This window comes from Hylobates moloch, unplaced genomic scaffold (assembly GCF_009828535.3).
Source record: "Hylobates moloch isolate HMO894 unplaced genomic scaffold, HMol_V3 SCAFFOLD_2, whole genome shotgun sequence".
NCBI lineage: Eukaryota > Metazoa > Chordata > Mammalia > Primates > Hylobatidae > Hylobates > Hylobates moloch.
The window spans coordinates 148,590,774-148,613,199 of record NW_026652277.1 but is presented as its reverse complement, the minus strand read 5'-3'; the positions used below and the strand labels follow the sequence as shown (position 1 = coordinate 148,613,199).

Genomic DNA, 22,426 nt, shown 5'->3' with positions numbered 1-22,426 from the left:
ATTTGAAGTTTTATGGCATTGTTTCTTTTAATATTGCCTTGCCCTTATTCTCTCTCGTCTCGATCTAGGACTCTGATGAGATGTTTGTAGACCTCTCATTCTGTTCTCCATGTCTGTGAAGTTCTTTCATATTGTCCTTCTCTTTGTCTTTCTCAGCCACATTCTGGATAATTATTTTTCAGATCTATCTTCCAGTTCACTGGTTTTCTCATCAGCTTTGTCATATCCTGTCCATTTGGATTATAATTTAGTTACTATAGTTTTCATTTCTAGGTGTTTTATTTGATTATTTTCAAAATCTGCTTTTTCATAGTCACTTTTTCCTTAGTCATATTTTAAAATATTTCTTATAAACACATAAAACATATATATTTTGTGTTTTGTTCTTGATAATTCTATTATGTGCAGTCTCTGAAGATCCAATTCTAATACTGTGTCTCTCAATAATGGTGTCTGGTTTCCTTGTTGTTTTGTGATTTTTAATGTATGTTTTTTGAGATTTTTGTCTATGAGAATTTCTTGCTTCTCCCAGGCAGCTGGGCATATCTAATCTTGGACCAGTTTAAACTGGATTATCTTTTGGCATTTTTGAATCAAACAGATGTGAATACCAGTGTCTACATCTGCGTTAGAGTCAGATGGTGGTACAGGTTGAGTATCTTTTATCTGAAATGCTTGGGACCAGAAATATTTTGTATTTCAAGTTTTTTCAGATTTTGTAATACTCGAGCACTTCAAGAAATTGGAAATCCGAAATGCTCCAATGAGCATTTTCTTTGAGCATAATGTTAGTGTTGAAAAACTTTTGGATTTTGGAGCTTTTCATATTTTGGGTTTTTGGATTTGGAATGCTCAACCTGTAATTCTTTCCTACCTCATTTCTTGAGGTTAGGTCTTTAATACAGTAATTCTATTGTAGAATACATTAGTAAATGTTGTATTAAAAAACAACGGGCTCTTTTGCTAAATAGTTTTGGGAAACATCAGGTTTCCCAAGTGAGAGGAATAATCATGGGAAACAGGGTTTTTGCATTGCAGAACTCCTCACGGTGTCTGTTATACAAATAGGTGTTTTGATGCTCAGTAATCACATGCAACAAGCAGAATTTTTCTTGTCCCACTCTGCTGCTCTTTTTGGAAATGAGGGGTGTATATAACTCATGGAATGAGTGGGACCAGTGGAAAATAACTTTGGCAAATATAGGTTGGCCTCCTGATACCTTTGGCTTCTGCTAATTGCCTTCTTGCTGTCTTTCCTACTGTGTTTACACCACTTCATGACCGTGTGTGTGTGTGTGTGTGTGTGTGTGTGTGTGTGTGTGTATGTGTGTCTGTCTTGTATTTAATCTCCCTGAGGGAAGTCATGATTGTATCTGCTATTCCTTATCCCCAGAGTAAAACATTGTCATTGTGCAGAGCTCTTGTATCAGGCTATCTCGTAGGCCACTGGTCACTTTTCTTTGAGCCAGTTGGGCCAGGTACCTAATTATGTCCAAATTGGTAGATACATAATACTTTATTTTTGGCTTCCCATTCATTCTCTTTCTCTGCCAGTTGCATATAAATTTCCTGAGACCATGTTTGTCATGCTCATCGTTGATTCCCTGGTATCTTTACATAGGAACTGACACATATGGGTCAATAAAGATGGAGTGCTGGCTTGGCAAGTCCTCACAGTCATCTGAGAGTCAGACAGGGTAACCAGCAGTCATATCGCATGGCTTGTTTATTTTGGATAGCTTCCTTTTTTCATTTTACTGTATCCTCCAGTATCTTTTGAACAGAAATTCACTCAGTCTCTGTAAACATCCAAAGTAAAAAGTAAGTTATTTTGAATATCTGTTTTCTCTACCTCAAAAAATCATTTCCTCCTCTAAGATTCACTTCAGATATCATATTCTTGGTGCAGCTGTGATTTCTGTTAGTCACATTTACTCATTCCATTCCTGGTGTTCTGATAGCACTTTGTACATCACTCTCTCAACATGTGCTTCATGTGTTGTTGCATTTTTGCTTTTCCTTCCAGATGTTGAGTTCATTGAGGGTGGAGAGGCAGATGGAAGCTTAAGTAATGTGTATGTGCAATCAGGATCTCATCAAGCATTGAGAATATCTGTTTCCTGGAGAGAGAAGGAAAGAGTAGTAGAGAAGCAGCTTTAGCATCTAGAAACATTTTAGTGTTTGTTAGATGTGGACTAGTGAAGGAATAGTTGACAGTAGAGTACTGCTATGGTTGGTTGAGGCATATTCCATCTCACTGGGTTAATTTTATTCTCACGTGAGCTCTGAGGTAGTTATTACTCTCATTTTACAGACAGGGAGACTTAAGTGGTTTTACTTTGTCACACTGGTGCGGTGCAGTAATAGTAAATGCTACAAAATTTACTATTTTGGAAACTAGGTCCGATAGAGGAACTGGTCCAGCCATCATGCTGATACCTCATGTACTGCCAAATTGTAGTGGTGAGCTGTGTGGATGTTTTTTCCTCTTAATCTTGTAGGGAAATTCTGCCCATGAGGGCGTGTTCCTATTTTTGAAATGGAAACCAATGAGAACGTGTGAATTATTAATAAGAGTTGACTTGAAGCTAGTGTTGGAATTGGAATGTGTTTTCTCCTTGAGCTGAGGTGTATTTTTGTAGACATCAGTTGTTTTAAATATCCTTTTTACCCTAATTTCAAATAGCATCATAACCAATTGTTATGTACTGCAACTCTTTTAGTACTCACCGCACCTCCTGTGGTAGCTGCTATCTGTTATCCCCATTTCACAGATGAGCAGATTAAGGCAAGCAGGTGTTAAGTGTCTTGCCGTGGGTCACATAGCTTATAAGTAGTGGAAGTGTATTTAGAACTTTGGTGTTTGACGTACAGAGCCCAGTACTCTTATTCTCTACACTGTATTTGTATATACTTTTAATATATAGACAAACAAGCACATATCTATCTTAAACATACCCAGTAATTTAATTGACTATTAAATCCTGATTGCGAACCTATAATATGTATGTGACACATTGCTTTATTTTTAATTTTTTTATTATTTATGTATTTATTTATTGAGACAGGGTCTCACTGTCACCCAGCCTGGATTGCAGTGTTGTGAACACAGCTCACTGCCGCCTCAGCCTCCCAGGCTTAAGCAATCCTTCCACCCCAGCCTCCAGAGTAGCTGAGACTACTGGTACATGCCACCACACCTGGCTAATGTTTGTACTTTTTGTAGAGATGAGGTTTCACCATGTTGCCCAGGCTGATCTTGAACTCCTGAACTCAAGTGATATGCCTGCCTCAGCCTCCCAAAGTGCTGGGATTACAGGCGTGAGCTACCATGCCTGGCCTTACACTGCTTATTATGTTGAAATAATGTAATCTGTGTGGCATTTTCCTTCTTCCCTTTACAATTTGATGCAATTCTGTTCTTTTCAGAACTGTTACCATAAGAGGCTTAATAATAAAAGTACCAGATTCTCCTCTTCAAGGTACATGTGTGGGGAACATTAATTTTCACACACTGGATGAACTAGTACACATTTTGATAGTGAGAGGGCATTCGTTTTGAGGATGGAAAAGTCTGATGGCTTTTTCTTTTTCACTAGCAGTCCATTGGTGGCTTTTATCAGTGCATCTGGGGAAGAGGCGTGTGTCTGACCTGACCTCACAGTTGGGTTGTTCCAGGGGTGTGCATCTTAATTGGAAATGAGTCATCACTCTGCTTATGTTTTGCCATTGATGAGACAATGAGCTTTTCTTCTATGGCTGTCAAAGGCTCTTACATCTCTGTTCACAGCAGCTTCTTAAATTAAAAAAAAATATATACATATATTCAAGGTAAAAATATGTTAAGTCCTTAGGGGCAGTTGATTTCTTGTCCCACTTCCATTATCTTGTATTTTTAGAATTTATCCCAAGGAGCGAACACCATATCATTTCCTAGGAAATTGTAAATAGGAGCATAGCTCATATAGAAAATAAAATTCTATCCTACAGATATCATGGAACAAAAAATCAAACATGAAACCGGTGCTGATAGGATAAATTATGTTAGGATCTACTGAATAATAGGGCTAAATGATTTTCCTGGGGAGTAGTGTACTTTATAGATATGAGCCACCTTGAGGAATTGATGGAAATAGTTTGAACATTTTTAAAATAAGAAAATGAACAGCTAACATTTTTCCTTTTTAGTCCTTTTTATATCTATATGGAGTAGCAGTAAAGCAGACGGTGCTTGCTTATGCTTTTGTTTCAGATTTTATGCTTTGTATATGTGTGCAGGGTGGGAGGGCTAAAGTTAAAGAATTAATCACTTTTATATTGTTAGAAAATGAGAAAACAAATATTTAATGTTAATTTATAATAAATCATGTATCTGATATGATGTCTTATATTTATAGCAGTCTTGGAATCTTTAGTACTTGAAAAGTAAAGTTATTATTTTTTCTCTAGAAACATGCCAAGGGACAAGTGTTATTTGACAAAGTGTGTGAACACCTCAATCTCTTGGAGAAAGACTACTTTGGACTTTTGTTTCAGGAAAGCCCTGAGCAGAAAGTAAGTGATTTCAAGTTTATTTGTATCTTTTTAGAACATACTGTATTTTTTTTATTAACCAGTTTATCTCAGTTTAAAATTTAGCTTTAAAATAACTTAAGTGTTTATTATGACTTAACTGTGAAATTTGGTAAATACTGAAAAACTATCTTGTGTAGAGAGAAACCACCTGTAGCTTTTTGGCGTGTGTGTATTTGTGTGTGTGCATGCATATGTGTACATGCTTTGCACTTACCTCATGAGCAGACAGAATAGAATGTCATCAGTGGAAAAGTGATGTTCTGGCATAAAGAGAACACAGACTAAATGGTATTATTTTAATCACTTTTGGCTCTCAATCACTCAATCTGGCCTTTTGGTACTAAATAAGTAAAGAAGCTGGTCACATCTGTTCATATTTTGCAGTCACCTGTATGCTAGGTATTAAAGCATACCCGAAAGGCAGGGAAGGCGGCACATTGGAACGATTCTGTCTGAGGATACCAAGAACACTTGGTCACAGTGAAAGGGATTACTCTCCATGATCTAACATTCAAATCACAGTCAGTAGAACAGAGCAATCAATAGAAGAACAGAAGTGTGAATTTTATTTGCCTACATTGCTATCATTGTTAGTATTTACATGTCCTACTAATGAAATATAGGATAGTAAGAGTGGTAATTATGTATACTTTAAGTTTTCTCAACTTGCTAGCTTTAAATACTTGATATCTAATTTGTGGTTTAATTCCTTGTTTAGACTAAAGACAATTAAATTGCATGCCTGCCTGCTGAATACTACATGAGTATTCTTAATTGAACTCTGTTTAGAGTACTGTTTTCAGATGTAATAGCACACTTGACTAAATAAACTAGGTTTTTTAGACTGTAAATTATAAGGTGGTCTTGATAATGTTTCCAATTATGTGCTCTTCTGTTTGTCCTAAAAGCTGCAAAAGAGAAAGTGGTGGGAATTTGGCTAGGATTACCTACTTTTTTTGAGATCACATACTGGTAGATTCATAGGAGCATACAATATAATCTTTGTAAAGTAGAGGGACAATTCAGTATGTTGTACAATATGTAGAATAACATGTTCTCTTAGTAGGCGTAGGATATACTACATTAAGAAATCTGGGCTAAGTGCGGTGGCTCATGCCCGTAATCCCAGCACTTTGGGAGGCCGAGGCGGGTGGATCACTTGAGGTCAGGAGTTCAAGACCAGCCTGGTCAACATGGTGAAACCTCGTCTTTACTAAAAATACAAAAATTAGCCAGGTGTGGTGGTGGGCGCCTGTAATCTCAGCTACTCGGGAGGCTGAGGCAGGAGAATTGCTTGAACCCAGGGGGCAAAGGTTGCAGTGAGCCGAGATCACGCCACTGCACTCCAGCCTGGACGACCGAGTGAGACTGTCTCAAAAAAAAAAAAAGAAAAAGAAAAAAGAAATCTGATATTTTTGAAATAACTAGTTTTGCATAAGAAAATGTAGCATTTAGTAGTGTTTATTTAGATACTGGGATATACTATTTTTTTATTTTGACAACTCTCAATTTATGTGTCTACTTCATAGCTTTCACTGAATCTCAGACTCATATTCTTAACTGCCTACTGGATGTGGGAGTTGGCAATTCCTTCTGTCTGTCATCTACACATTTAGTACACACCTTGTTTGTTACTCTTTCTCCCCATTATTCTATGAATTCCTGGAGGGTAGAGGCCATGCCTTACTTATCTGTATAGCCTCCGTATATGTAGACATTAACTGCTATTTATTACCCGTGTGTTATATCACACCTTTAAGGATATGCACTCTCATGAAAATAGAAAATAGCAAGTGTTGGCAAAGATGTGGAGAGACTGGAGATGCTGTGTACTAAACTGATACAACCACTCTGGAAAACAGTGTGGAAGTTCCACAGAAAATTAAAAATAGAACTAGTGGCTGGGCACGGTGGCTCACACCTGTAATCCCAGCACTTTGGGAGGCTGAGGCAGGCAGATCATGAGGTCAGGAGCTCCAGGTCAGCCTGGCCAACATGGTGAAACCCCATCTCTACTATTAAAAATACAAAAATTAGTCGGGCATGGTGGCATGCGCCTGTAGTCCCAGCTACTTGGGATGCTGAGGCAGGAGTTGGGATGCTGAGGCAGGACAATCGTTTGAACCTGGGAGGTAGAGGTTGCAGTGAGCCGAGATTGCGGCATTGCACTCCAGGCTGGGCAACAAGAGTGAAACTCCATCTCAAAAAAAAACATAAATGTCCATTAATGGGTGAATAAAGAAAATGTGGTTTATACATACAATGGAATGTGTATGTACATATCAATACATACTCAGCCTTGAGAAAGAAGGAAATCCTGTCACATGTTATATCGTGGATTAACCTAGAGGACACCATGTTAAGTGAGTTAAGGCAGTCACTAAAAGACAAGCACTATAGGATTCCACTTATATGAGGTATCTAAAGTAGTCAGACTCATAGAAACAAAGAGCAGAATGGTGGTTGCTAGGGGCTGGGGGAGGGGGAGTTGAGGAATTGTTTAATGGGTAGAGTTTCAGTTTTGCAAGATGTAAAAGTTCTAGAGATCTGTTGGACAATGAGAATGTAGTTTACATTACTCAACTGTACATTAATAAATGGTTAAAATGGCAAGTTTTATGTTATGTGTTTTTTACTACAATTAAAAATAATCCCACTACCTGTGTATAAACCAGCGTGCTCACTGCTGAGGCTCTAACCGTAAACAGTGAGGACCTGACTCTGCCCTCAGAAATGTCCCTGCTTATGTTTTAGTTGAGGAGGCAGAGCGGAAAAGCTAATTCTGCAGTTAGTGAATTTTGATTACTACTCTGCAGGAAAAAGTTAGGATGCTAACAGAAAGACTCTGCTTAGGAGGAAGTGATGCTTAAGCAGAAACCTCATGTGTGAGTGGACTTTGGCTGGGCGATGGGACGTGGGAAGCACATACACGAGGCCCTGAGACTGGAGCAGCTGTCTGCTTAAAAACTGGAAAGAAGCCTGGTGTGGGTTTGTAAGGGGAGAATGAGATTAGGCTAGGGGAAAGGCTGGGTGTTAACGAGGCTCAGATCATGCAGGGCCACTTAAGGCTATATGTTAAGGCTTGGGACATTTCCTTTTTGCTAAGAAAAATGGCAAACCATTGATAGGCTGAAGCAGGGATATGAGATGACCAGTTTTGTCTTTAAAAAGGTCACTTTGGTTGATGGGTGGCATGGGATGAGAGGGGACTTGAGTAGGGCTGTACACCCAAAGCACAAAAGTAGCCTTGAGTAAGGTTTTGGCAGTGGAAGTAGAAAAGCGAATGATTGAAGAGAGAATGAGGAAGGAGGCTGACTCAATCTGATGAATGATTGGACATGAAGGATGACGGATACCAAGAATTAAGGCCTGGGTTTCTGGAGGGTTGGAGCTGTTCAGTAAGAAGGGTAGGAGGACTCGATTCGGGGGTTGGTAGGGGATATCGTGAGTGTAGTTTCTGACATATTGAGTTTTAGGTTCAATAACTTACCGAAAGAACAAGTAAATAAATGAATTTAGTTTTGGAGGTGTCTTAAAGAATGGCAGCTTGCATGGAGCAAATACTCCACTCTAGGTATAATCTGTCTTAGCAGTGCAGGGTGCATGGGGTAGCTTTATTTCCTGATGTGAGTATCATATTTATATGGAGGCTTGTAACCAGGCGTACTTCTTTGTAACTTACTTGTTTTTTAAAAAAAATCAGAGGTGGCTTTTACCATACAAATATTCCAAATAAAATAGAAATGGCTGTTAACAGCTAATCATTCTGGTATGATTAGGCAGCAGGCACCTTCCCTGTGTTACCTCATATAGTTCTCAGAATAACCCTAAGAGGTAGGTACTATTAACTACACTTTATAGATGCAGAAATTTGAGGCATAGAGGAAGTTAAAGAAGTCACTCAAGGTCACCTAGCCAATAAATGTTGGTGATAAGATTCGAATTCAGGCAAAAAACTCAGAAGAAAAAATACATTTTAGATTTTAAGGAAAATGCCAACAGTTATAAACCTTCTGTCAGTCAAGGTAAAAATGGGCACAGTTTTTCATAGCTATCATAACTGGAAAGTAGAAGAATACCATCTTGCCTCAGAGGAATTTTTCATGTTCTTAAATTCTGAAAGTCACCTTGCAAGACTTTAAACATAGGGTGTCGAAGGACATTGTGAGCTGAGTTCCTAGGATGAGTTTCACAGTTGATGTTTCTATTATATTGTCAACAAATTTAAGGGCATGAGCTAACTTACTGATGGTGATTCTGTGATGAGTGCTGCTCAAAAGAGACTTCTTCCTTTGTGTTAGAATCACCTGGGAGACAGATTTTCAATTAGGAATCTTATTTATCTCTTCTTCCTCCATTGTTCGTAAACACACATGCGTACATGCGCGCATATGCACATACATATAGAAATGCACGTTCATTGGGCTGGGCGCGGTGGCTCACGCCTGTAATCCCAGCACTTTGGGAGGCCGAGGCGGGCGGATCACAAGGTCAGGAGATCGAGACCACGGTGAAACCCCGTCTCTACTAAAAATACAAAAAATTAGCCGGGCGTGGTGGCGGGCGCCTGTAGTCCCAGCTACTCGGAGAGGCTGAGGCAGGAGAATGGCGTGAACCCGCGAGGTGGAGCTTGCAGTGAGCCGAGATCGCGCCACTGCACTCCAGCCTGGGTGACAGAGCGAGACTCCATCTCAAGAGCGTAGAGAAAAAAAAACGGAGGATTCATTGGGTATGCCATGATTCCTCCGTTTCCAGTTAAAAAATAGTGCCATTACTATTTAATTTACATATAGGATGTTGAAGGATGTTATAGGCTGTGCTACCAGCAGGGATATGTCTTATTCCTCAGATATGTTGGGCCAGAAAACAGATTAACCTTTGATCAGTTGATATTTTCAAGTATATAGCTTTCCAGTAATCTAATTTAATTCAATGATAGAGCTTAATATACCCTGTCCTAAATACCAGCTGGACATTTATTAGGGACTAGATAGGAGAGACACTTTGAAGTTTTACTACCTGACAAGGGCCTGTGGTATGAATATTTTATATTGTTATATTAAAGCAGATCTATAAATTTTGGAAATCATACGAGCAGTTTAGTGTTGGCATTCTATTATAGCTATTGAGAATTACGGCCAGTATTCTGGATGTGGGCAGGGAAGGGACATTTTGCACAGAAGAAAAGTAATTGTTCCAGCATGAATGATTACGATGTGGGTGCGGAGTTTAAAGTTGTCCGGAGGGCTGGAGGATGTGGCAGTTCCAGCCTCTCTGAATAGGAAAGACCTGTGAGGGGTAGGCAAGCTGGCAGGGGAAGGTAGGGACTCGTGTTGCAGCTGTGTTTTCTCGTGAGCACAGTTTTAACTTAGATCATGGGTTAATTTGGGGTGACTTTGCGGGGAGTGCTAATGGAGTTTATGGGAAAGCAGCTGGAAAAATAAGCAAAGATCATTCTTTGGATCTTGTATCTCATGCTGAGGAATCTAGATTTTAAGTAGGAAGTAACATGGTCAAATTTGCGTATCAGAAAGAACCTGTTCATGGTGTGGAGCGAGATGATAGGGGACTGATACCAGAGGCAGGAAGGTCAGGAAACAGTTGCAGTAGTCTCGTCTAGAGGTGATGAAAACCAGGGCGGTGGTACTAGGAGTGAAGAGGAAAGGACAGAGATTCTGTGTAGGTAATGTCTGCCGGACTTTGTGACTGCCACCTCTTAGCTATGGCAGCGAGGGGAGAGTTGAGGAAAAGTCCTAGGTTTCAGGGTTGGGTAGCTGGGGAGCTTGATGGAGACTTTTACACAGGTACCTTGGAGGAGGAGCAGCAGTTTGAGGTATGCTAGGGAGTGGAGATGGAATTTAATTTTTATTTTGCCAAGTTGGACACGTTTGTAAGCTGTTGGCTAGATGATTGGGGATCAGGGAGTAGGTGAAGGATGAAGAAATTTAAAAGTAAAGAATTTGAGAGGCCAGGTATGGTGGCTCATACCTGTAATCCCAGCACTTTAAGAGGCCCAGGCGGGAGGATCACTTGAGCCCAGGAATTCGAGACCAGCCTGGGCAACATAGTGAGACTCTGTCTACAAAAAAATTAAAAAATTAGCCAGGCATAGTGGCATATACCTTTAGTTCCAGCTATTCAGAGGAGGGGAGAGGGGTGCTGAGGTGGGAGGATCACTTGAGCCCAGTAGGTCAAGGCAGCAATGAGCTGTGATCGCACCACTGCACTTTCACCTAGGTGACAGAGCAAGACCCTGCCTAAAAAGAAGAAAGAAAAAAAGAAATTTGACAGTGAGTGTAAACTGTTGTTTAAAGAAATGTTTGGCTGTGGAGAAAAGAACAGATGGGAGAATGATACTAGAGGATGTAGACCTGCAGTGTCCAATACAAGTTTTCATGATGATAGATGTTTGATACCTACACTGTCCAGCATGGCAGCCATTAGCTGCATATGGCTATTGATCACTTGAAAGAGGGCTAGTGTGTCTGAGGAAATAGACTTAAATTTTATTTACTCTAACTAATTTAAATTGAAATAGCCTCGTGTGACCAGTGGCTATCATATTGCACAGTGGAGAGAGTTTACTGAGAGTTTTGGGGTTGGCAGATCTACTTTGATGGAAATAACTTTGACTTTAGCTATGAGAAAACCCAAGAGAAGTGTATGTTTGAAGAAAGAGGAGAGTGACTATGATGATGAAAGTCATGAAGAGGATTAGTCTTGAATAAAGATGTTATGTCATCCTGAGTCTGCAAGAAACAGAATAAAAAGTGGTGCAGTTGTTAAAAAAATCTTAGTTGAGCAAAGTGCATTCTCCAATCTCTGTGAAATAGAGGGTAAAAGCATTTGCTTAAGAGTGACTAGGGTAGCAGTGGGACAAGAGAAGGAGCCAACCAAGAATTAGTATGTGGATTGCTGTTAATAGTTCTGCTGAGACTGGGGGGTCATACATTTGGGATGGCAGCAGAATATATTTGTGTGTGTTTTTCTCTAATTGCCATTAGCAACCTGAGTATCATAGTTGAGAAATGGAGTATTAGCAGGGTTCTCAGCTGACTATGTTCATGGAGGCAATAGTAAGAGGATGCAGGATTGTGAAATCGAGTTGCTGATGAGATGTAATTAAGCTAATTATTTACAGGGTCACAGGAAAGAAAATTACTGAAGCAGTAATAGGCTGATACATTGGGAGAACATGGCTGGGGCAAAGGATGAATGTTCAAAGATGTTGAAGAGTAGGTACAGTGGGGATACATGAGTGGAAAATTAGAAGGAGAGGAAATGATTGCATCTGAGAATGGGCTGATGAAGTCTAATGAGGTGAAGAGCTATGTGATGATGACAAGACCCAGGGAGTGTGGCTGTGAAAGGGGATGGCTGAAGTCAAGGAGAGAGATTAAGGTCATTAAGGAAGAAAATACTAAGATAAAGGGACATTTGTTTGTGTCTACTGTAGCATTCTTATTGACAGATACTAATGCTAAATAAGGAATTCATAATTCCTTATTATATGTGGTAGTTTCTCTTATAGAAAGGTAAGATGAACATATAAAATTAGATACATGCTTTGTATATAGGCTGTAACTCAAAAAATTTGGGAACTTAAGAATGAGGTGTCCTTTCTGAGACATTCACTTTTCAGGAGTGAATATTTAAATATAATTAGCAATGTCTTTAGTTATTCATATATAATCTGATTTGCTATAACTTTTATGTTGTGTAATTTTAAAAAATTTCTATCTGCTTATGTAGACAAAATCCAGTCCTCAAGACATCTAGGCAAAACAACTCTTATTCTTCCACTATAGATTTGTATGGTATCCTATTTTTTCCCCACAGAAATTTATTACTATTATACTAACTCAGCTCAATCAGTCCTGCTTTGTTTAAAACCCATGCAGTTTTAACAACAGAATATAATGATGTAAGGATCTTTCCTTTCCATGCCGAATGTTATCTGTACTTATGGGAAATTTTGATACTTAATTCAACCCATTATAAAGTAAAGGTGAGTGAAAACCACCTTTATTTGTATACAAATTTTTCATGGAGAGAAAATCTACACATTTGTTTGGTTTTAATACAGTACTATATCTCTCATGGTTGAGACACTGAGGTGAAAGCCTTTTTAGTTCATTCTGGGTATGAAAATCTGTCATTGTTAGTGTTAAAGCTTTATTAATGTCTATTGAGAGTGCTTATATAAACTTTACTATGGAAAATGTTGTTAAAAATATGTGGAATCAAGCAACATATTATTCAATATGGAATTCCAAGTCCATATACTTCTTGTATTCATGTCTAAATGAAACCATCGTTAAGGGTTTTGGACTCTCTTTAAAGGGAAAAATATTGTCTTGAATTTTTGATGTTAATAGTTTGGCATTTGGCCCAAAATGACATTATAATGTCATTTTGCTGCAAGCTATATTGAAAAAGGAGCTTGTTAGAAATGTAGTTGATATCCACGGCTAACTTTATGAAAATTAGTTGAAACAGTCATCTAATAGACCATTTTGTTCCAGAAACTAGAACTAAAAGCTCAAATATTAAACTGTTTGCATATATAAACTATTCTTTAATAAAGTTCTACATTCAATCTAGTTAAACTTTGTAATCCCACATTCTCCTAGCTGTGTAGGGAATGTTTCACTGTGATGCAGTGCCTGTAACTTTTCTCCTAACACCAGCATTACTAATGGTAGAGTTCTTTTAAACCCAATTTAGTCAAACGTATATTAAAGGGGATCTGTTTCAGCACTGTAAATTCCTGTGAGAAAATGCAGATTCTAGACAAAACTACTTTTAGCTTTTAACATTTAGTAATACACTGTGAATTGGGTTGAATTTGTTAATTTCTCTTACCTAGCCAAATTAGAGATCACCTAAAGCAAGTGAGGAAGGCATGGCGAGGCATTTGAGAAACTTCGAACTCTGGGGTCTTAGGGTCTAACTTAAAGGGGAATTAAATGCATGAGATAGTTTTTTTGGGAGGAAAGAAACTGTTAAAGAAAAACTTATTCTAACACTTGTTAAAATGGTAAGGCCGACTTTATTCAGGACTGTTGTAATAGGTATAAGGACCTTTGCAGTGGGGTTTTGCAGTAGGCAAGAGAGATTGGGCTCAACTCCAAATACGACAAGGAAAAGTGGAAATTTATAGTCAAGGAGCAGGGTGGGGGTCAGTAGATGGGAAACTACGTGAGGAAACATTGGGGGGCACTTAGGGGAATTCTGGCTAAACCAAGTTAACAGGATTCTTGCTGAAGGCAGGTGAGGGTGATCTGATATCACTTGGGGGATGGTGGAGGATGAGGAACCCCATCAAATATCAAGGGTAATTAGTTATCAAGGGTAGGGGATTCCCACTAAACCAACTTATTAACAGGATTCTTGCTAAAGTTGGATGGTGTGTAGATGGACCCAGAAGTCTAAAAGTTGAAGCCTAATTGGGAAGAGGATTCAGAGGAGCCTGACTAAAGTTTGGTCAAGAAAAGACTCTTTGTCTTAACTAGAAGATGGATTTTGTGACTGTATTTTGGGTTCTTATCCAGGTCAAGCATGGTTAGGACCCTGCTGTGGACAACTGCACACCCAGACTACTAATGCCAGTTGATGACTGTGGTTGCATATCTCTTGTCAGGTGAAAGTGGTTAGCAAGTAGAATAAAAAGACCTGGCATTCTTTGGTACAGCTGCTTATTGTGATGGGGAGGAGTTCAAAGGAACACTTAGATATGGGAATGTGGACACTGTGCCCTGCCAGGGCTTTCTGCAGGAAGTTGTCAACAATTAGAAGGTTTACTCAGTGAAGGCTGACAAGCCAGTAGGACTTGAAAAATGTCTCTCTATATTGAGCTTTCAGGAAAAGAAAAGAATTTCTACATAAAAAGAACTCTAGGGCTATCCTACTCAAAAGAGTGGTCCAAGGACCAGCAGTGTTGGCGCCACGCAGAAGCTTCTTAGAAATGAAGAACTCTAGTGCTCACCCTAGACCTGCTGAAATAGACTTTATTTTGGCTAGATGTTCAGGTGCTTCATATGCACCTTTAAAGTTTGAGAAGCACTGATGTAGGGATAAACTGTTCTTTTGATGTAGCAGAGAGCATTACAGGAGTTTGAGATGTCATGAAAGCCATGGGAGGAGGGGAGTCCTAGTGGGCCCATGTGGTTTATGGTCCCAGAAGTGTTCAAATATTCATAGCCACTGAGGCAAGAGTTAGGCCGTTCCCCAAATGTGGACATTTGGACCATATATTCTGAGGTTCTTTCTAACACTGGTATTCTATGAATATAAATACAGTATTAGGATTCATAATTAAGCTTTTTTTTTTCCCTAGATGTTTCTGTCACTAGAGCATAATTGAGAATCATCTTTAACACTTTTTCTGGGAACCCGTAATGAAAATGTTGTAGGGGAAATGTCGTAAGACAAGACTTTCATCCTCAGATTGTGGCAGATAAAGAGTAAGATTAAGGAGATTCTCTAATTAACTAATAGAAAGATTTTAGTGTAAAATACATATAAGTACAGCTATTCACTGTGCTGCTTGGTTAAAAAAAATTCTGTAATCTTGTAAGGCAGGAAAAAAAAATCCCACCTCTTTTTGTGCCTTGGATTCCTTTGGCAGTCTGCTGAATTCTATAGGCTGCTTCTCAGAACAGTGTTTTCAGTGTATAACTATAACAAACGTACATAGGGCTACAAAGAAAGCCAATAACTAAATAACATTCCCAAAATAGTAATCTAAAATTTGAGACAAAGTAATAGGTATGTATATTAGTCTGTTTTCATACTGCTGATAAAGACATACCTGAGTCTGGGCAATTTGCAGAAGAAAGAGGTTTATTGGACTTACAATTCCACATGGCTGGGGAGGCTTCACAATCATGGCAGAAGGAAAGGAGGAGCAAGTCACATCTTACATGGATGGTGGCAGGCAGAGAGAGAGCTTGTGCAGAGAAACTCCCATTTTTAAAACCATTAGATCTCGTGAGACCCATTCACTATCATGAGACAGCATGAAGATCTGCCCCCATGATTCACTCATCTCCCACCAGGCCCCTCCCACAACAAGTTGGAATCATGGGAGCTACAAGATGAGATTTGGGTAGGGACACAGAGCCAAACCATATCAGTATGTGTTTTTATTTATTAATCATCAGTATCAAATCTAGTAGCTACGGTGATTTCAAAATATTGGCTAGCATAAATGGTATTTTAAGATTTGCAGCTATTACAATGTGATGTGGAAATGTTTTTGATTTCTGCAGGTGACAAAGAGGTTCTGCTGATGTTAACCAGGTTTTTTTCTGCTATGTTCCTAATTGACAGTGATGCTAAGTTTCAGTTAGAAGTTAGTAAAAATAAAGATGGAACATATTTCCCCAAACTTGAGTTCATTACCTCCCGATTTCATGTTTGAAGGCGATTTAACAATACTTGATATTCTAAGGCCACATTTTAATTTTATTTTACTTCTGATGGAAGCCTGTTTTAGGGTTCCTTGTAACTTTTATTATTAGTCTCTTATTTTACCTGATGTTCATTCAGGAGATAAATATTTACTGTGTTCATGTTTTGGGTTTGGATTGGGGAGTGGAGAGGAGAAAGTGAGGAGGATACTGAATTGAGTAAGTGACTGTTCCTGCCCTTAAGTAGTTGGCAAAATCCTTGTTTTATTTTTTTTAATAAACCAAGATAAATTTTATTGAAATCTGATATAGGTCAGCTCTCGAGTTTTGCATGGTTGCTTATACCTTAATGTTTGGGAAACACTGAGAAAATCCCTGTCTTGCCTGATCTTTAATTGCCTGAAGCTGTCACTTTCCTGGGTTCCTTCCCTGGAGAATGTTTTAGGATGTTCCGGGCAGTTGTCCATGGACAAAGCTGTCTTTTAAAAAATTTGCCAGGTGGATTTTTACCATTGGCCAAAAAGTAGAAAAGCTTAGCTGGATAATACTTTAACATGTACATAGAAGCTCTTAGACTAGTCATATAGAAAGGGCTTGGTTTTCATTTCATCTTGCCTGTGAATACAGTGACCCTATTTTGTGAACCGAAAGTCTGATTTATTAACTTCTTGTGGGTAGAAATATTCGTGTAGAGATTAAATTCTTTAATGTATATAACACATCACCTATGGAAATATAAAATTATGTGAAGAAGAGATATATACCAAAAGATGATAATTTAGTTTTATTATTGCAAATAGTGATCTACTAATGATGATCTGCTGGGGAAAGTACTTGTATGCGTATTTATTCTTCAGGCTTGAATATTGTTTGAAAAGAACTGCCCTATGAGGTAGATGTTGTGATCCCCATTTTGTATTTGAGGAAATTGAGGCTTAAAGAAGCCAAGGAATGTGCCCAAGTTAGAGTTGATAGAAAACCAGAATTTGACTGCATGTATTTCTGATTCCACAGTTTATATATGTGGCCATAGCAGGTGAATCTTTAAGTCTAAAACCTGGCAATGAATACTGTAATGTATCATGGGGTGAGGGCAGTTGTTGTATGTTGTGCACACACACCCTCATGCATTTTTCTCATTCTCTGATGGCATTTTCCATCTTTTTGTGTCTGCTTCTTGGTCTGCTCAGCCCTCCTTAAGTGTCAAACCAAGAAATTAATTTTTATTATTTACTGTATTTATTTAAAAGTTTTGTTTATTATTTCTTTGTAACTGGTAATGCAGATCATTAACTTGTATTTCTTTTAAGTCATTTAAGTCATTTTTTTTTTTTTACTTAGGAATTTATGATGCTATACTCCACTTACAATCTAAGTACTCATTAGAGATATTCAAGTAAAAATAAATATAATAAAAATAATATAACTTGTGATCATTTAAGATGATCACAGCGTGGAGAGGAAGGAGGAAAGCAATGGGCATATATCAGTCAGCAGGTATTAATTTAGTTCTTACTGATTGCCTAAAACTGTGTTAAGTACCTTGGAAGATATAAATAATATGGTCTGTTCCAGCCCTTGCAAAGTTGTAGTACTGGGGAGTGAGAAGACAGCCTAATGCTTGGCAGGAATGGAACTTACAGTGCGAAAGTGAATGTGGTTAGGAAAGGGAAAACCAGGTGAAGAAGTCATGCTGCTGTTTGATCACATTAGGTAAACCCCGCCCACTTAGTCTTTGGATGGTTGAAAGTAAGCCATTTCAGCCTTCAGTAATCTCTCTGGCAGTGTTGTGGAAAGTGGCCTGAGAACGACACCAAGTCTGAATTTGGCTGTCTGACTTTTCACTCATATTGCTGGGTTTATAGAGCTGACTCTCACCATGCCCTATGGAAACTGTTAGGTAATTTGTACAAGGGCTGGGTGCTTTAGGTGAGAATAGAAGGTGCCAGGTGGCTGGGACACAGGGTTGGTCCTTGGGGTCACAAGCTTCCACCATCTTCTGGAACAGAGAAGGGTCCTTTGTTGCTCTTCTGTACCGGGGATCTGTATCACTGCTCACACTTAGTGAAATTGGGGATTTGGAACAGTCTGTCTTTAAGACCAGCACTTTCTCCTCTACTGTCTTATTTCTGTGTGTTAATATTCTGGGGACTTTTTTTTTCTTCTCAATTTGGCGCCATCCAATTCCGTTTTTCTTGCTATGGTTGTTCCTTGGGTGAAAATTCCACCCATTTGCCCTTTCTCACCTCTCTCCCAGCCTCCAACCAGCCTGGGCTAGAGGCTGAATGATGTGTTTTTCATTCTTGTGCACTTATCGAGGCTGGCCATTTGTGAGCCAGCTGTTGGGTGGGACAGCAGCTGCAGTGCATGCAAACTGAATGGCAGGCTGTCTTCTGAAGGGAGAATTAGAGCTGCTCCCTCACATGGCACTGGAGGCACCCTTAGAGAGGCCTGCTGCCCCTCACATCAGTAGTGCATGCAGCTGGGACACCAGTAATATGAAACTAGACCATGCTCTGGTAGTTCTTTATTGAGAGGTTTGAATATAACCAGTGTTAGAACAGAGCCATGCACACCTTGGATCCTTGCTACCCCGAGTGCGGGCCATGAACAAGTAGTGAAACCCGAGGGGCCATGCAGCTCTGCTTTCACAGCATCTTACTGTTTTACTTTTTAATAGTGTCAGTTAATGTTCCGTTATACCATTTTAATATGGTATTAAGACAGCAGGTTATTTTCTGTGTACTAATAAGCATTTTAATTGTTTGCTTTATATATCTGAATAAAATTCTGTTTAAGCACAGATGTTATAATACAGTGGTCCCCAACCTGTTTGGCAACAGGGACTGGTTTTGTGGAAGACAATTTTTCCACAGCCCGGGGCGGGGGTGAGGGAATGGTTTTGGTATGAAACTGCTCCACCTCAGATCATCAGGCGTTAGCCAGAGTCTCATAAGGAGTGTGCAGCCTAGATCCCTCTCTTGTGCAGTTCACAATAGGGTTTGTGCTCCTCTGAGAATCTAATGCAGATGGTGATCTGACAGGAGGCGGTGCTCAGGTGGTAATGCTCACTTACCTGCTGTTCACGTCCTGCTGTGCAGCCCAGTTCCTAAAAGGCCACGATCGGTACCAGTCCGTGGGATGGGGGTTGAGGACCCCTGTTATATTATTTTGGACACTGCTTAGAATGAATAAAACTTATTAGACTCATTTATTTGAATTAGTTTATTGTACCTCAAAAACTGCACTTCTCCTATGTTAGTGATAACTTGAGGATAGAAAAATGTAAATATAAAAATATAAACAAAAAATCTAAATTTTTTTGTTGGACTTTTGCTTGTAGCTTCGAAAAACAAAAATTTAACGTCCTTGGGTGGTTCGAATCTAGTGGTTTAAATTTGGTCTTTTTTTGCTTTAAGATGCTATAACAGTTTCCTAGCATTTTTTTTAAAGCTTCCTTTTTTGTTGTTTAATTGGAGAGTTTATTTAATTCCATCGGATGTAACTATTGACTTGTTTTCTTTTTTTTATTATTATTATACTTTAAGTTCTGGGATACATGTGCAGAACGTGCAGCTTTGTTACATAGGTATACACGTGCCATGGCGGTTTGCTGCACCCATCAACCCCTGTCACCTACATTAGGTATTTCTCCTAATGCTATCCCTCCCCTAGCCCCCCACACCCCAATAGGCCCTGGTGTGTGATGTTCCCCTCTCTGTGTCCATGTGTTCTCATTGTTCAGCTCCCACTTATGAGTGCGAATATGCAGGTTTTCTGTTCCTGTGTTAGTTTGCCGAGAATGATGGTTTCCAGCTTCATCCATGTCCCTGCAAAGGACGTGAACTCATCCTTTTTTATGGCTGCATAGTATTTCGTGGTGTATATGTGCCACATTTTCTTTATCCAGTTTATCATTGGTGGGCATTTGAGTTGGTTCCAAGTCATTTCTATTGTGAAGAGTGCTGCAATAAACATACGTGTGCATGTGTCCTTATAAAAGAACGATTTATAATCCTTTGGGTATATACCCAGTAATAGGATTGCTGGGTCAAATGGTGTTTCTAGTTCTAGAACCTTGAGGAATCACCACACCGTCTTCCACAATGGTTGAACTAATTTACACTCCCACCAACAGTGTAAAAGTGTTCCTGTTTCTCCACATCCTCTCCAGCATCTGTTGTTCCCTGACTTTTTAATGATCGCCATTCTAACTGGCATGAGATGGTGTCTCATTGTGGATTTGATTTGCATTTCTCTAATGACCGGTGATGATGAGCTTTTTTTCATATGTTTGTTGGCCACATAAATGTCTTTTTTTGAGAAGTGTCTGTTCATATCCTTCACCCACTTTTTGATGGAGTTATTTTTTTCTTGTAAATTTGTTTAAGTTCCTTGTAGATTCTGGATATTAGCCCTTTGTCAGATGGATAGATTGCAAACATTTTCTCCCATTCTGTAGGTTACCTGTTCGCTCTGATGGTAGTTTCTTTTGCTGTGCAGAAGCTCTTTAGTTTACTTAGATCCCATTTGTCAATTTTGGCTTTTGTTGCCATTGCTTTTGGTGTTTTAGAAATGAAGTCTTTGCCCATGCCTATGTCCTGAATGGTATTGCCTAGGTTTTCTTCTAGGATTGTTATGGTTTTAGTCTTATGTTTAAGTCTTTAATCCGCCTTAAGTTAATTTTCTATAAGGTGTATACGGTGTAAGGAAGGAGTCCAGTTTCAGTTTTCTGCATATGGCTAGCCAGTTTTCCCAACATCATTTATTAAATAGGAAATCCTTTCCTCATTGCTTGTTTTTGTCAGGTTTGTCAAAAATCAGATGGTTGTAGATGTGTGGTGTTATTTCTGAGGCATGTATTCTGTTCCATTTGTCTATATATCTTTTTTGGTACCAGTACCATGCTGTTTTGGTTACTGTAGCCTTGTAGTGTAGTTTGAAGTCAGGTAGTGTGATGCCTCCAGCTTTGTTCTTTTTGTTTAGGATTGTCTTGGCTATACGGGTTCTTTTTTGGTTCCATATGAAATTTAAGGTAGTTTTTTCTAATTCTGTGAAGAAAGTCAATAGTAGCTTGATGGAGATAGCATTGAATCTATAAATTATTTTGGGCAGTATGGTCATTTTCACAATATTGATTCTTCCTATCCATGAGCATGGGATGTTTTTCCATTTGTTTGTGTCCTCTCATATTTCCTTGTGCAGTGCTTTGTAGTTCTCTTCGAAGAGGTCCTTCACATTCCTTGTAAGTTGTATTCCTAGGTATTTTATTCTCTTAGTAGCAATTGTGAATGGGAGTTCACTCATCATTTGGCTCTCTATTATTGGTGTATAGGAATGCTTGTGATTTTCACACATTGATTTTGTATCCTGAGACTTTGCTGAAGTTGCTTATCAGCTTAAGGAGATTTTGGGTTGAGACGATGGGGTTTTCTAAATATACAATCATGTCATCTGCAAACAGAGACAATTTGATTTCTTTTCTTCCTATTTGAATACCCTGTATTTCTTTCTCTTGCCTGATTGCCCTGGCCAGGGCTGCCAGCACAGCAGTCTGAGTAAAGTTTTCTTAAGGAGTTCCTTGCGATTGTTACTTCCAACTTAGAATGAGGTTAAGAAGAAAGAAGGATGTTATATTAAGACCAGGAAGGGAAATATTGTCTCCAATCTGACCTTACCTCTCCTTACAATTACAGAGTTGGAGGGAAAGGGAGGATTAAGGAGGAGGAGGAGTTGGTTTTAGGAGTTGAGATAATTGTGTTTGATTGGTGTATATATACTTTTAGTCAACAGTTTCAATTTTCACACTTTGTCCTTCATGATTAAGAACCCATTATTGTCCTTGAAGAGCTCTCATTTCAGTGTCTGCAGGGGCTATTTGTTGGCAGTTCTACAGAATAAACACTGTGTGAAGATATGTCTCATCATTTGGACCATTTTAGATGCAAGAGAATGAGGCCCATGAGACCCACCTTAAAAGCATGTGAATATTTTACTTATAATACACACTTAACACATTTACACACATATGTCCTCAAGAACAAAGCGATACTTAGCCCAGTAGAATGCTGATAGGTGCAAGTTGCTTTGAATAGAACTTTATTAAAATGTGTTTACACTTAAATAATTATATGAACTGTAAACCGTTCTATTTTAGACTCTAGAATATTTCTTATGAATTAATTTTTTTTCCCTCATGCAGAACTGGCTAGATCCTGCTAAAGAAATAAAGAGACAACTGAGAAGTAAGTATATAAATAATCATTCTTTGAAGTTAAGAGATCTTGATATCTATTTGTGATATAAATGATCAGTAATAGAATGGTCAGTTCTATTTTGCATTTATGCCATCTTAGAAGTTAATAATACTAATAATATTTTTGTGGAATTGTGACTGTTTCGTACATGGCTCAGGTGCTCTTACTTTTGAGAAGGTT

The 22,426-nt window shown here is 38.8% G+C and overlaps 1 protein-coding gene across 28 annotated transcripts in view; it reads left to right on the top strand.

Annotated features, from left to right (window-relative positions):
• EPB41L2 (erythrocyte membrane protein band 4.1 like 2) overlaps positions 1-22,426 on the top strand; it is a 220,697-nt gene that overhangs the window by 128,254 nt on the left and 70,017 nt on the right. For all 28 annotated transcript variants that reach the window (XM_032158965.2, XM_032158962.2, XM_032158964.2 and 25 more), the window contains 2 exons: positions 4,450-4,554; positions 22,192-22,234. In XM_032158965.2, the coding sequence (XP_032014856.1) occupies positions 4,450-4,554; positions 22,192-22,234 (148 nt within the window). The remainder of the gene's footprint in view (positions 1-4,449; positions 4,555-22,191; positions 22,235-22,426) is intronic.